Raw genomic sequence first — 14661 nt, 5'->3', positions numbered from 1 at the left:
TGCCGGTTATTGTAACTCTGCAGTCTTGAGCCGTAACACCATCACATGACCAAAAATTATCTATGGCATGGATTCATGTAAAATACATAACCCAAAAACACATACAAATCCAAAAACACTTTAAAATACAGTTAAGATCACACAGCACCTAACAATTCTTACAATGAACCACAGCAATGCTTTCACAACCTTTTGTGCTTACCCCTAATTTGAATCAGTGCATGTGTTTTCCCTTCCAACGATTGGCTGGGGTGGTTGAGGTCTCTGTGTGTGTGTGGGTGTGTGAAAATAACACTCATCTGGTTGACATGCTTTGCAGCACTATGATCATTGTAATTATCATTTTCTAAAGGGTGTAATCACAAATATACTGACCTGGATAACATATCTTTTTTTTTAAACATATTTTAAATATGTTCTGCACTGCATTGGTAGGATTACTTTCTTTACATGCATTCATGAGTTTTAGCTCATAGTTTTATGCCTGATAGAAATAGGGCAGTGTAACAGTTCTCATTTCCTCAATTTTAATACACACACACAGTTATTTCAGATATGAATTCCCCCCTCCCTTTCCCCAACAGATTTATGCTCAGTCCTCTCAGTCCTTAGTGATCTCTGAAAAAACAACAGAAATAAAGAACTTTAGCCCCAGAACCGTATCCAAAATTCACAAGAAACAACACCGTGCATTACAGTGTGGGAGTGTGTGGTGTAGTGTATGATTGTGCATTACAGTGTGGGAGTGTGTGGTGTAGTGTGTGATTGTGCAATACAGTGTGGGAGTGTGTGGTGTAGTGTGTGATTGTGCAATACAGTGTGACAGTCAACCGTTTGACATTTTTCAAAGTGGTAGCGGTTGAGTTTGTCAGTCCTTTTTGATGTTTTAAAGAGGTTATTGACTGTGCCAGCACGGTGTGCAGCAACTGCGTGGTAGTGAGTGTGAGGTAGAGTGTGTGAGTGTGTGGTAGAGTGTGAGAGAGAGGGGTAGAGTGTGTGTGTGTTAGAGAGCGGTAGAGTGTGTGAGAGAGGGGTAGAGTGTGGTGGAGTGTGTGAGTGCGTGAGAGGGGTAGAGCGTAGTGGAGTGTGTGAGTGTGTGAGAGAGGGGTAGGGTGTGCGAGTGTGCGGTGGAGGGTGTGAGTGTGTGGTAGTGTGTGTGAGTATGGGGTAGAGTGTGTGAGTGTGTTTGGATGCTTTTTTAAGAGGTCACTGAGTGTGTCAGATTCAAGCTCACTGCTGATGAGAGATGTAAACACAGGAATGACCATGACTGACCTGCAGCACCTCTCTCTGACATTAACTGCGATGACAGCTGAAACCATGGCAACCAGACCCAGGGAGAACAGCACTGACTTTAGTGCACACAGCGAGAGACCAGGAGATGGTGTTACTGGAGGAACTGGACCTACAGGAAATAAATAACATCACACAGGACCCCACAGAGACAGCTACTGTTACACACTATCACACATGCAAATGAACAAATAAGCACTTGCACATGCACACGTGCACACACACACACACTCAGTGAGAGGAGGTGTTACAGGACAAAACTGAACCAGCAAGAAATGACACAATACCCTACAGAGACAACTGATGCTACACACAAACATATATGCACACACACAAGTACACACACATTTTTGCATACACACGTTAAAGCACACACATGTATACACTCATGCACTCTCAATCATTCATACACACAAATACATTCATACACAAACACACACATACACAAGCAGGAAACATTACAAAGAATAAGCACCACAATGATATCCCATGGTGAACACTACTGCCTACAGCCAACTGACAGAACCACAGATGCCTGAGAAGCATATACATGTCAGACAGATAATGTATACAGACACAATATTTGCAAACAGACTTGCAGGCATTATCCACAGACAGACTACATGACTTACAGAGGTCCTTTGTGGATTCTGACCGCGTCTCTGTGTCGACCCGGTTACTGCTGTGGCAGTGGACGGTCCCGTTGGTTGCCGTAGCGGTGATGTTGACTCCTGTCAGCGAGGTTGTATTTGCTACCTGTGTGCAGTGGGCGTGGTCACAGGTGTAGCTGGCCCAGGTGTCTTCAGCAGAGCAGTTCACTGACACGTTACAGAACCCTCTTGCAGAGGAGAGTAACGCCACTTCCACCTGGGGTGTGGGCGGGGCCACTGCAAAACAACAACCAATCCACAGGGCTAAAGCTGTGGCACATTCCATCATATAGACTCATAGTGATCTCATACATCATATCATGTTATGTCATAATAATCCTGTATATTCAAATGTTATCATGTTATAATAATCTCAGAAATCACGTCATGTAATATAATCTCATGATAATCTCAGAAGTCACATTTATCTACAGAATTACACTATTATTTAAATGCATTAATGTCGATTTATTCTACACCCGTATCTTTCCTGCACCCATTTGTTTGTGTTGTACACACAGATTGTAAAACTGTATTATTCCTACCTTGAACTGTTATCCTGTAGGTAGCAACATCTCTTTGTTGTCCTTTATGGTTAATTATCGTTGCTGTGTAGATCCCACTGTGTCTCTCCTGCATGTTCTTCAGCAGCAGAGAGAAGTTCTTCTCATCAAATTCTGTCCTGGTTTTATAATCTCCAAATGTTGTCAGATCTTTAAACTGAGGAATGTATTCCAGTACAGCTGTAGAGCCATTAACAAACCACAGAAAGTCGAGAAACTGTAATTCTTCATATCCCTGCACATCCAGACGAACAGAGCCTCCCTCACGCACAAACAAAGACTCCTCAGCTCTGGAAACTGGAAAGAAACACAAAATGTTCATTTTAAAACTTTCAAACAAGCGCTGTTCTGCAGATACTATATGCCACACATTGTACCATTAAATGCAAGCATACAGTTACAAGATATTATTGCACATTATGTTCTATTCCTGTTATGCCAGTGCCTATTCAATGCTCCTGGAGTTGACCAAATGAATGAATCTTTACTAAGTATAAAATGCCAACCAAATAAATGTGCCTATAGACAGAAATCAAAAAGATGGAAGCAAGTGTTGCTTTGCAGGTGACGAAGGTGATAAAGAGGAATGAACCACACAAAATAAGAAGCAAGTGACCTATTATATAAATGCACATTATAAATAGATGAAGTGCACTGTACCTGAGGACAGCAGTGTGGACACCAACAGGATGAGCATTTTCAGTATGAGAGAGATCAGTGACTTCCTCTGTAGCAGTTAAGGTGTGTGTGTGTATGTGTGTATGTGTGTGTGTGTGTGTGTGTGTGGTAGGAGTTATTTCCCTTTCTCAGCTTGTGCTAGCTCACAAGCTTCACACAGGAAGTTTATCTCAGGTGAAGATTGCAGAGGCTGCAGTGTGGCTGACTACCTCCTGTTTGTATTTCAGTTTCTGTGCATATCACCACAGTATTGCATAGCTGAGAATGACCATTATGGACTTTACATGTAAACTCCTTAAAGAGCAAGTGCTGTAAAAGCATTCTAGATCTATACATTTATACTTGTTAATACATGTCCATTGTAAAGTGACTGCTTTGTATATTACTCATCATATATTATATATTAGCTTTTTTGTTATTATATGACCATTAATTTAACCTATCCATATTACAACAGAAACCTGGGAAATGAGAAAGAGAACAAATAACATCATTGCTGAGATACATTGTTAGTTGAAAATATTGTACTTTATCAACGATTCTATGGAATCAACCAAAATAACACATTTTTTGAATTATAAATGTATTCACAAAAAAAGGTTTCACTTCGGTATCAGATGGAATATGTACCGAGCAAGGGCTGACTGTGGCTCCACTGCTCTCCACTGGTAAAGCTAAAACAGGGCGTGTTTTTCATCCTCTGTTCATCCATACAAGTAACACCTATGCAATTTACATATAGTTCCCATTATGGGCAGAGTATATCTACTGCACACTCATCTTGACATTACAATGAATCCATGCTGTTAAAAACTTGCGTAAGTCACTCTGGATAAGAGCGTCTGCTAGATGCACGTAATGTAATGTAATGTAATTTAATGTAATGTAATTTAATGTAATGTAACATAATGTAATGTAATGTAATGTAACGTAACGTAATGTAATGTAATGTAATGTAATGTTACATAATGTCATGTAATGCTTGAGCAGTTTGTGCTAAGCCTGCCGACAGCCACTGCCCACTGGGTGTGCTGCCATAGACACAAACTCGCTGGATGCTGCCGTTGCCCTGGCGGAGGATCACCTCAGCGCCCTCCTACCTCGTTCACCAGCACCTGCCCCCGCCTCCTCTCCCTACCTTATCCCCCCACAGTCCCCAGTCTCAGTGCTTGCAGCGCCGGACACCCAGAGATCTCCTCAAGCGCCTGGGCAGGACGGCCATTACCGGTCGCTGCCAGGATCAGGTTCCCTGACCCTCGCTTACACTGCAGCCAACAGGACGGCCCCCGTCTACTTACAGGACATGATTCAGTTCTATACCCCTGCTCGACCACTCCGCTCTGCGGCAGCAGGGCGCATTGTACCCCCTCCCACCTGAGTAAAGGGATCACAGAGCTTCTCCACCCTAGCTCCCCAGTGGTGGAACGAACTCCCCGTCCCTCTTCGAACCTCTCCCTCACTACCCATCTCTGCCGTGGTCTGAAGACGCATCTCTTCAGACTATACCTGGACTAACTGCCACCACTCTGTGAATAATTTCACATTAAATCCCCTCTTTCATGACACTCATGTTACATGTACCCCAATTCCAGCACTTTTCAGTAATTTGTATTTGTCCTAATATTGTAGCTTGTTCTTCTCCCTAGTTTGGCTTGGCATAAGTTAGGTCAGAATAATGTTCACTGCGTGAACTGAACTGTGCTCTTGGCTATAAATAGCTGTACAAAATGAGTATTGTACCTTATCGAACCTGTGTATTGTAGTTGTCCAATGACCATGGTATGCACTTTTGTACGAGGTCAGGAGGGGATGTACCCGATACCGGTATGGATTCAAGGGGGTACAGGACAGGCTTTGCTGGATTCAGGGTGTAAACAAACCATGATTCACCAAAGTTTGGTTTGGCTCAAGGCATTGGTGGAAGCATCGTGGGTGTCAATAAGGTGTGTGCATGGGGATATTCACGATTACCCAGTGGTGCTGTGGTTAGCTCCTGCATATCACTTACCTTTTATTGGGTACTGATTGGCCAAGGTTTACTAGAGTAGTGTAATCTACCTCTGCACTGGAACAGATACTGCAGCAGCTGTGCTATCACACCACCAAGGCAGAAAAGAGCTGAGAGTCAATGTTCCCTGATGGTGCTCCTCATTTATACCCAGGATCTATTCCACTGCATTAGAGTGGAGGAGCACTGCAGAAAAGCAGCACTGGAGATGTAGGGGATCGAACCCTAGACCTCATACATGCAAAGCATGCGCTCTACCACTGAGCTACAACCCCACCCATCATGTCCTCTTGAGCAAAACATTTTCCATTCACAGGCAACGAACAATATATATATATACATATATATACATACATACATATATACACCCGGAAGCAGCACATATACAACCTTGTTGAGCTGCGAATTAGTAGAAACAGGTGCGTCAAATTAGGGTTGAAATGAAAACCTACGGGATCGTAGGCCAGCAGGAACAGGGTTGGGCAGCTGTGCCTCATCAATGTTCACCACTGGTTTGGTGCTCCTATCAAACTAACATGGTACTTCAGCAGCATAGATGAATACAGGCAATGGGCAAAAGATAAATTCACAGAACCATGGAGATTCTGGGGATTGAACCCAGGACTTCATACATGCGAAGCATGCGCTCTACCACTGAGCTACATCCCCTCCCGTGAGCTTGTGTGCAAAACATTTTCCACAGGCAGTGAAAAAAGATATCAATACACCCACAAACAGCAATGAGTGGGTTTCAGACATTAAAGTTATATTATTATTTTATGGATTTCCAGGCAGAAGAGGTGATGGTAATGGTAAAGGAAGATGTTTTTATTGTAATTTGATGAATTCCTGCCAAACTTAATATTTCAAATAACATGAGTCCCCAGATCGCGTGTGCTTGGTCTCATTTCATTTCATCATTTGTTTTCTGAGATAAAAGTTTTTTAGTTTTTGTACTGCCCCCTATTGGTTGATGTGAATATACCTCGTGTTATATTACTTTCTATCCTTTAGCATGCATACCAAATATATTTAATTACCATAGGTGAAAGCACTGGATAGTTATCGCATATTGTGTTGTAGGTCCTGCCCATTTTAAAGTTCAGTGGTTAATGAACCCATGAAACATGCAGAGCAATTTGGGTGCAAATTGGTTCTCAAGCAAAAAAAAAACCTTAATGAATTTTTTTTTTAAAAACACAATGGTGGAAAATCTATATAGAATGACCTAAGTAGTTAAATTGTGAACATTGGTCATATACTGTAGGAGGTATTGATTATTTGATTGCAGCGATACCCATGACCTTCATGGTATGAAGGTATCAGTAAGCTCTTCATTAGAACAGATACTGCAGCAGCTGTACTTTACATCACACCACCAAGGCAGAGAAGAGCTGAGAGTCAATGTTCCCTGATGGTGCTCCTCATTTTGACCAAAAAACTGTGTCACTGCATTAGAGAGGAGGAGCACTGCAGAAAAGCAGCACTGGAGATGCAGGGGATCGAACCCTGGACCTCATACATGCAAAGCATGCGCTCTACCACTGAGCTACATCCCCACCCATCATGTCCTCTTGAGCAAAACATTTTCCATTCACAGGCAACGAACAATATATATATATATACATATATATACATACATACACATAGACACCCGGAAGCAGCAGTGAGCGGGTGTAAGCGGGTACTGGGTACCTCTGTATACGCAGGCTTCTGTCATAGTCAATCTCTTAATCAGTTAAGGTGGCTGAATATGGCTTCCACCATAACTGTGTGGTTAAACTTCAGCACAACAGAGGTTTGGCTTTTTGCCATTTGCTGTCAGTGAACTCCATTCATTTCACACAGATGGCTTCAGGTTTCCACACTCTGAGCGAATGAGAGCCAACGGATGTCAGTTTGTGATTGAATCTATTTTTCAGTTGGAATTATTTGCCATATAGTACAGACCACACAGTAAATGAAATATAAGTGGGTCTGACCGGTTTACACATCCGCGATGAGAATATGGGATTTTTTTAAAGAGCACATATAGCTATTAGAGGTGATAGAGGTAAAGCACAAAGCCGTAAGGCTGTATAATATCCAAATCTTGGGGGAGGGGCAAATTAAAGCTGTTGGAGATGCTGGGGATTGAACCCAGGACCTCATACATGCGAAGCATGCGCTCTACCACTGAGCTACATCCCCCACACATGCAGGGTCAATGGGGATGCAATCCATTCACAGGCAGTGAAAAAATGATATCAATGCACCCGCAAACAGCAATGAGTGGGTTTCAGACGTTAAAGTTATATTATTATTTTATGGATTTCCAGGCAGAAGAGGTGATGGTAATGGTAAAGGAAGATGTTTTTATTGTAATTTGATGAATTCCTGCCAAACTTCATATTTCAAATAACATGAGTACCCAGATCGTGTGTGCTTGCTTTCATTTTGTTCTTTCATTTGACTTCTGAGATAGTTTTTGATTTGTAGTGCCCCCTATTCATAGATTTGAATATACCTACAGCTATATATTGGGGAGCCACCCTTAAACATGAAAACCAAATTTAATTTCAATAGGACTACCTGGTAGTTATCACCTATGTTGTTGCAGGTCCCATTTTAAACTTCATCGGCTAATGGCAGGCATTATGGTCCTTTATGGTGCCTAGAAACTGTTCCATTGCATGGAGACAAGAGAAGGGCAGCAGAAAAGCAGCACTTGGAGATGGTGGGGATCGAACCCGGTACCTCATACATGCAAAGCATGCGCTCTACCACTGAGCTACATCCCCAACCATCATCTGCTGGTGAGCAAAACATTTTCCATTTACAGGCAATGCACAATATACAGATTTTAAAAAGTCAAAAAATGCGCTATTAGTATCTCATTTTAAAAAACTAGAAGAAAAACCAGCAAACACAGTTGTTCCCCAGGACCAGGGTTGGGAAACACTGCCGTAAAGCATTGGTGTCCAAGCTTATCTAAAGAGGGCCAGTGTGGGTGCAAGTTTTTTCTTTAGCCCAGCTCTACAACACTGCAGCACTGATTCAACTAATTAACTAAAACGGTCTTAATACCTTGGTAAGTAGAACCAGGTGTCTACACTGCACTCACGCCAGCCCCTTTCAGATAAGACTGGACATTCCTGCCTTAAAGTAAGTGAATAAGGTGATTATTTTATGGATTTCCAGGCAGTAGAGGTGGTGATAGAAGTGAAGGACAAAGCCTTAAATAACATCATGGGAGAGGGGCAAACTAAAGCATCACTGGAGATGCAGGGGATCGAACCCTGGACCTCATACATGCAAAGCATGCGCTCTACCACTGAGCTACATCCCCACCCATCATGTCCTATTGAGCAAAACATTTTCCATTCACAGGCAACAAACATTATATATATATACACATATATATACATACGTACACATATACACCCGGAAGCAGCAATGAGCGGGTGTAAGCGGGTACTGGGTACCTCTGTATACGCAGGCTTCTGTCGTAGTCAATCTCTTAATCAGTTAAGGTGGCTGAATATGGCTTCCACCATAATTGTGTGGTTAAACTTCAGCACAACAGAGGTTTGGCTTTTTGCCATTTGCTGTCAGTGAACTCCAGCTATTTCCGGCACAGTGTGGCTTCAAGAGGATAATTCTTTCTTCAATAGATGTTTTTAAAAAGTCAAATATAAAGCAATTAGTATCTAATTTTTAAAAAATTAGAAGAAAAACCAGCAAACACAGTTGTTCCCCAGGACCAGGGTTGGGAAACACTGCCGTAAAGCATGGGTGTCCAAGCTTATCTAAAGAGGGCCAGTGTGGGTGCAAGTTTTTTCTTTAGCCCAGCACTATGGCCCCTGATTCAACTAATTAACTGCGATCTTAAGACCTTGGTAAGTAGAACCAGGTCTCTACACTGCACTCACGCCAGCCCCTTTCAGATAAGACTGGACATTCCTGCCTTAAAGTATGGCTATTATATCATCGACTTACAGGCAGTATTGGTGTTGATAGAGGTAAAGCAGAAAGCCTTAAGGCTGTATGATATCCCAAACTTGGGAGAAGGGCAAACTAAAGCTACTGGAGATTCTGGGGATTGAGCCCAGTACCTCATACATATAGCTGATTCTGTGCAATGGCCAAATACCTCAACCACTGAACTGCATCCTTAGATTACTTATATGATCGCTCCACTCACAGTTAATCCACACACAAAAAAACAAACACTTTTTTTAAAATATCTTTTTTTTAAAATCTCAATTTAATTCATTCTAATCTTAGATTTATTTATGCACTTTGCAAAACTACCCACACATTCCAACACATGGAAAAATGTTCAGAAAGTAGATGAACTAGTAAGGAGGAAGGGGGATAAGACAGAGAGGTCTGTAACATAGCTCCAAATGCATGTGTGTAATTTACCTGTGCTTATAAACCAATATCCAGGCCTTACTTCTCCCTGTGAATATTGCTCATCTTGTTTCATAATGTGTTTGATTGAATTTTAGACATTTAGTTTTTCCTGTCAAGTTTTCACGACCTATTTGGCTGTTCGTTATCATAAGTAATATCAAGCACATGATTCGAGATTAAAGGTGCTTGCTATTACTTATGATAATAATCACTGCGATACCTAAACTGAGTTCTCCTGTTAAATTTTCCCCAATAAAGCTCTTCATGTGACGCAATGGTAATGACGAATATGTACCAGACACAGAGAAATAAAACAAACTAAAATCTAAAAATACTTCAAACATTAATAAATAAAAGAAAGAAACTGAAATTAAGCACTACAGTTATGTGAGCTGATTTCTATCGTGATTCAAGACTACCGGCATGCAGCGCGGCCGCCAGCCCTAGCCGCCATGTTGTCGGAATGAAAGCTCCCGGAGCTGGAGAGTTTTGGGGCTGAAATCCGTTGCCATCCATCCTCCTCTGCCTGTAAGTTGAGTGTCCGGCTGTAGTTGGATGTGGGTTTTGATCCGCAAAGGGACGTGTGCTCCAAGCGATGTCACTATATGCGGATTCTTTATATTATTTAGAATATTTTTCATCCATTGTTCCTGTTCTCTCGTCTCTTCCTCCTCTCTCGATCCCGTCTTCCTGTCAGACGGTCCGGGGCCTCTGTTGCTGCTGCTGCTGCAGCAGACCGGCAGCAGAGCGGTGCCCATAGCAGCTCCTGCTGGCATTTGCGAAAGCGCTTGGCCCTGTCCCCGCTGTGCCCGACCGCGGGCATACGCGCCTGGCAGTGCGGCTCAATTTGTCCGCCTGCGCGCTGTAAGACACTGCTCGGCCATGCATTGTTCTGACAGGCTTTGTGAGTTTATCGATGGCTTTGCCCCTCCGCTGACTGGCTGTGTTGTGCATCAAATCCAGGCCGTGTGATGATAGCTGGTTAGCCAGTTAGCTTCTTAACACAGCAACGACAACGCTCACCGGCTTCACACTGTGTCCTTCTCTCGGGGAAAACGGGTAAAAAGAGCAGGTTCCGCGCTGACTGCAGTTATATTTTGCTGCGCTGTTTGTGTTCGGTTCGTAGTTATGTTGCTTGTCTTTTTGCTCGCTAGTCTGCTGGACGACAGCAGCCTTATCTGTATTGCTAGCTTTGTTGTCATTAAACTTTTATTTTGATTTAGACTGTGCAATTCGTAGCCTTGTGTTGTTGGTAAGGTTGCGGGGTATGGAGTGTATGAAACATGCTGGTGTGGAAGCTGGATGAGCGGTTGGACTTACTGGGGGAGTTTCTTGTGAGCGGTCTTGGCACTGAACATGAGCTCCTTACCGCGGGGTTGAGGGTGGCGTTAAAGACCCCATACTCGGATGGTCATGACGAGCTGACACACTTAATGCATGCTTCATGTGACAAGCCGGGCATTCCCGTTTCGCTAATGGTACTCGCTCAGTCCCGCTTGAGTTTGCAGTATATCTGTAAGCCTCTGCCGTGTCGGCGATGTCATTGGCTATGTCGTGAGAAGGGAACCTGTGGCGTCTCCTCTCTGATCACCTGGATATTGAGCTGCGCTGGGTTTGTGTGCAGTACTTGCACTGTGTGACATGGACGGGGTCTTCTCTCCGTGGTTATCACGTGTTTGTGTTTGCCTACCCAGGGTGCAGAGGGTGTAAGGAGTGTAAAGTGCACAGAGGGTTTGTGTGCTGGTGTGCTCTAAGCAGTATGTGTGTGTGTGTGTGGGTACGCGCATGGCCGTGCGTGCGTGCGTGCGTGCGTGCGTGTGTGTACGTGCACATGCGTCTGTGTGGGTGTATGCGCAGGAATTGTGTCAATTGGGTTTGTTTCTTTCACTTGTTGCTGGTACATATTTTAAAGGTACAGTTCGCCTTTAACAGAGACTGAGTGGTCTGGACCAGTGCCTGCCAGGACTGGGAATGGCTGAGTCAGTGGTGGATGATTGAATGTTTTGTGCAAATCCTGCAAACTGCGGTTGGCCTGTGGCAGCCTTCTTACTGCACCTGAAGTCAGAGTTGAACAGTCGTGATGTTGTGAAGCCTGTAGGGTGAGGTGTTTGGTGTGAACTGGATCGGTTCTGTATGAGCAGATGTTGCTTTTGCTGTTATGGTGAGTTTTCTGAATGATGGAGGACTCCAGTAAGGCATGCCAGGCCAGTGTGGATCGGGGGTGAAGGGTGTGTTTTGGCCAGAGGCTTGGGGGATGTCCCCATGGTGATTTGATCCCATGTGACACTCAGTTACATGTTGGGGTTTTTGGGTGTGGCTTTAACACCAGTGTCACACATACCGCCAGTGTTCCACTGCCCCTGCATGGAAGGATGCCCAGTACCTTTGTACAGAATTATGCCCCAGGCCAGTGCCCCTGTACGGAATGATGCATACGCACACACTCGCACTCACACACTCTCTCACAGTGGCATTACCTCTGTGTCCAGGTCCTTGTGTTTGTGTGCAGGTACAGACCATGCTGTTTTCATTAGCTGCGCCAGTGCTTTTTTCCAGGGAAGGACAGCACGGTTTCTCAGGGAAGGACAGCGCGGTTTCTCAGGGAAGGACAGCGCGGTTTCTCAGGGAAGGACAGTGCGGTTTCTCAGGGAAGGACAGTGCGGTTTCTCAGGGAAGGACAGCGCTGTTTCTCAGGGAAGGACGGTGCTGTTTCCCAGGGCAGGACAGCGCGGTTTCTTAGGGAAGGACAGTGCTGTTTCTCAGGGACGGACAGTGCTGTTTCCCAGGGAAGGACAGTGATGGCTGTGCTTACAGAGGGAGGTGTCATTACCTACTTTTGTGTTTTAAAGCTGTCATATTGGAGGATACAAGTCTCTATCATTAAAGGGTACCCCTCACCAAATCTGTGAAATGATACTGTTGTTGGTTCTGTTTTTTTTAAACTAAGCACCTGATTCACTTTCATAAGCTGTAAATGCGTGTGTAGGTTTGTGTGTGCATTCCTGCTTGTGTGTGCATGCCACCATTTTGTGTGTGTGTACACGTGCATGCCTGTGTGTGTGTGTGTGTGTGTGTGTGTGTGCACGTGCATGCCTGTGTGTGTGTGTGTGTGTGTGTGTGTGTGTGTGTTTAGGTGTGGTGTTTATGGTGGCTATAAGAGGCTGGTACTTCAGTGCACATTCAAACCTATCGCTTCCACACTGTCAGGGGGGCATGAATTTAGCAGCCCCCCTGTGTGCATGCGTGTGTGTAGCAGGTGCTCTGTGTTACAGGTGCAGGGGGAATGAGCGTTACCTGTGCGTGTAACAGGTGCTCTGTGTTACAGGTGCAGGGGGAATGAGCGTTACCTGTGTGTGTAGCAGGTGCTCTGTGTTACAGGTGCAGGGGGAATGAGCGTTACCTGTGCGTGTAACAGGTGCTCTGTGTTACAGGTGCAGGGGGAATGAGCGTTACCTGTGTGTGTAACAGGTGCTCTGTGTTACAGGTGCAGGGGGAATGAGCGTTGCCTGTGTGTGTAACAGGTGCTCTGTGTTACAGGTGCAGGGGGAATGAGCGTTGCCTGTGTGTTGAAGAGGAAAGCTGTGCTCTGGCAAGACTCTTTCAGCCCCCACCTGAAACAGCCCCCCCTCGACGCCAGCCTTCCCAGCATGCCCGTGGTGCTGACAGCAGGATCGGGCGCCCCCCAGGTGGGCCACGCCCCACAGTCCGCCCCACCTGGCCAGGCAGGAGGGGCGGGGCGTTCCCAGGACGACGCCATGGTGGACTACTTCTTCCAGCGTCAGCATGGGGAGCAGCTGTGTGGGAAACAGCGCTGGCCCACCGGCGACCACACCCACTCCGACAGCCAGGTGAGTCTGACCACACCCACTCCCACAGCCAGGGGAGTCTGACCACACCCACACGAAATAGGTGTGTGTCTGATTGTGGGGTTGACTCAGGGCTGTACCTGTGGTCCTCAGGTGCGGTCAATGGATGAGCTGAACCATGACTTCCAGGCACTGGCACTAGAGGGGAGAGCCATGGGGGAGGTGAGGAGTGGAACTGGATTACAGGGACTGTACCTGTACTGTAACTGTGTGTATAGCTTAAAGGGGTGTAACTCTAGTGTAGCTGTGTGTATAGCTTAAAGGGGTGTAACTCTAGTGTATAGTTTAAAGGGGTGTAACTCTAGTGTAACTGTGTGTATAATTTAAAGGGGTGTAACTCTAGTGTATAGTTTAAAGGGGTGTAACTCTAGTGTAGCTGTGTGTATAGCTTAAAGGGGTGTAACTCTAGTGTATAGCTTAAAGGGGTGTAACTCTAGTGTATAGTTTAAAGGGGTGTAACTCTAGTGTAGCTGTGTGTATAATTTAAAGGGGTGTAACTCTAGTGTATAGTTTAAAGGGGTGTAAATCTAGTGTAGCTGTGTGTATAGTTTAAAGGGATGTAACTCTAGCTGTGTGTATAGCTTAAAGGGGTGTAACTCTAGTGTATAGTTTAAAGGGGTGTAACTCTAGTGTAGCTGTGTGTGTAGTTTAAAGGGGTGTAACTCTAGCTGTGTGTATAGTTTAAAGGGGTGTAACTCTAGTGTAGCTGTGTGTATAGTTTAAAGGGGTGTAACTCTAGTGTAGCTGTGTGTGCAGTTTAAAGGGGTGTAACTACTGTAGCTGTGTGTGTAGTTTAAAGGGGTGTAACTCTAGCTGTGTATAGTTTAAGAGGGTGTAACTCTACAGAATAGTTTAAAGGGGTGTAACTCTAGTGTAGCTGTGTGTATAGTTTAAAGGGGTGTAACTAGTGTAGCTGTGTGTGTAGTTTAAAGGGGTGTAACTCTAGCTGTGTATAGTTTAAGAGGGTGTAACTCTACAGAATAGTTTAAAGGGGTGTAACTCTAGTGTAGCTGTGTGTATAGGTTTAAAGGGTGTAATTCTAGTGTAGCTATGTGTATAGTTTAAAGGGGTGTAACTCTAGCTGTGTATAGTTTAAGAGGGTGTAACTCTACAGAATAGTTTAAAGGGGTGTAACTCTAGTGTAGCTGTGTGTATAGTTTAAAGGGGTGTAACTAGTGTATAGTTTAAAGGGGTGTAACTCTAGC

The 14661-nt window shown here is 44.4% G+C and overlaps 2 protein-coding genes and 6 non-coding genes across 8 annotated transcripts in view; 1 reads left to right on the top strand and 7 right to left on the bottom strand.

Moving 5' to 3' along the window:
• Positions 1–102: 102 nt before the first annotated feature.
• On the bottom strand, positions 103–3278 carry LOC135238591 (uncharacterized). Its single transcript, XM_064306651.1, has 5 exons — positions 3167–3278; positions 2489–2803; positions 1926–2180; positions 1276–1405; positions 103–618 (listed from the first exon to the last, which is right to left on the bottom strand). Exons 1-5 carry the CDS (start codon positions 3201–3203, stop codon positions 609–611), a joined length of 747 nt encoding a protein of 248 aa, XP_064162721.1. The 5' UTR covers positions 3204–3278; the 3' UTR covers positions 103–608.
• Positions 3279–5395: 2117 nt separating this feature from the next.
• trnaa-ugc (transfer RNA alanine (anticodon UGC)) lies at positions 5396–5467 on the bottom strand. The gene has a single exon. It is a non-coding gene; the product is annotated as a tRNA-Ala (tRNA).
• Positions 5468–5789: 322 nt separating this feature from the next.
• On the bottom strand, positions 5790–5861 carry trnaa-cgc (transfer RNA alanine (anticodon CGC)). Its single transcript has one exon. It is a non-coding gene; the product is annotated as a tRNA-Ala (tRNA).
• An 818-nt stretch (positions 5862–6679) lies between these two features.
• Positions 6680–6751, bottom strand: trnaa-ugc (transfer RNA alanine (anticodon UGC)). Its single transcript has one exon. It is a non-coding gene; the product is annotated as a tRNA-Ala (tRNA).
• A 559-nt stretch (positions 6752–7310) lies between these two features.
• Positions 7311–7382, bottom strand: trnaa-cgc (transfer RNA alanine (anticodon CGC)). The gene has a single exon. It is a non-coding gene; the product is annotated as a tRNA-Ala (tRNA).
• Positions 7383–7900: 518 nt separating this feature from the next.
• On the bottom strand, positions 7901–7972 carry trnaa-ugc (transfer RNA alanine (anticodon UGC)). Its single transcript has one exon. It is a non-coding gene; the product is annotated as a tRNA-Ala (tRNA).
• Positions 7973–8448: 476 nt separating this feature from the next.
• Positions 8449–8520, bottom strand: trnaa-ugc (transfer RNA alanine (anticodon UGC)). The gene has a single exon. It is a non-coding gene; the product is annotated as a tRNA-Ala (tRNA).
• Positions 8521–10202: 1682 nt separating this feature from the next.
• LOC135249247 (pumilio homolog 1-like) overlaps positions 10203–14661 on the top strand; it is an 18983-nt gene continuing 14524 nt past the window's right edge. Inside the window, exons 1-3 of the mRNA XM_064324725.1 lie at positions 10203–10494; positions 13128–13438; positions 13550–13618. Coding sequence (XP_064180795.1) covers positions 10473–10494; positions 13128–13438; positions 13550–13618 — 402 coding nt within the window. The 5' untranslated portion in view covers positions 10203–10472. The remainder of the gene's footprint in view (positions 10495–13127; positions 13439–13549; positions 13619–14661) is intronic.

The sequence above is a fragment of the Anguilla rostrata genome, chromosome 1 (genome assembly GCF_018555375.3).
Source record: "Anguilla rostrata isolate EN2019 chromosome 1, ASM1855537v3, whole genome shotgun sequence".
NCBI lineage: Eukaryota > Metazoa > Chordata > Actinopteri > Anguilliformes > Anguillidae > Anguilla > Anguilla rostrata.
Note: the sequence above shows the minus strand (reverse complement) of the source record. Positions and strands in the feature narration are given on the sequence as shown.

Bases quoted from the DNA above. Each gene is read 5' to 3' on its own strand.
- LOC135238591 (XM_064306651.1), bottom strand. From the start codon at position 3,203: ATGCTCATCCTGTTGGTGTCCACACTGCTGTCCTCAG. The intron at 2,804-3,166 runs GTACAGTGCACT...GTTTCTTTCCAG, and splicing joins GTCCACACTGCTGTCCTCAG to TTTCCAGAGCTGAGGAGTCT. The intron at 2,181-2,488 runs GTAGGAATAATA...GTTGTTTTGCAG, and splicing joins CTACAGGATAACAGTTCAAG to TGGCCCCGCCCACACCCCAG.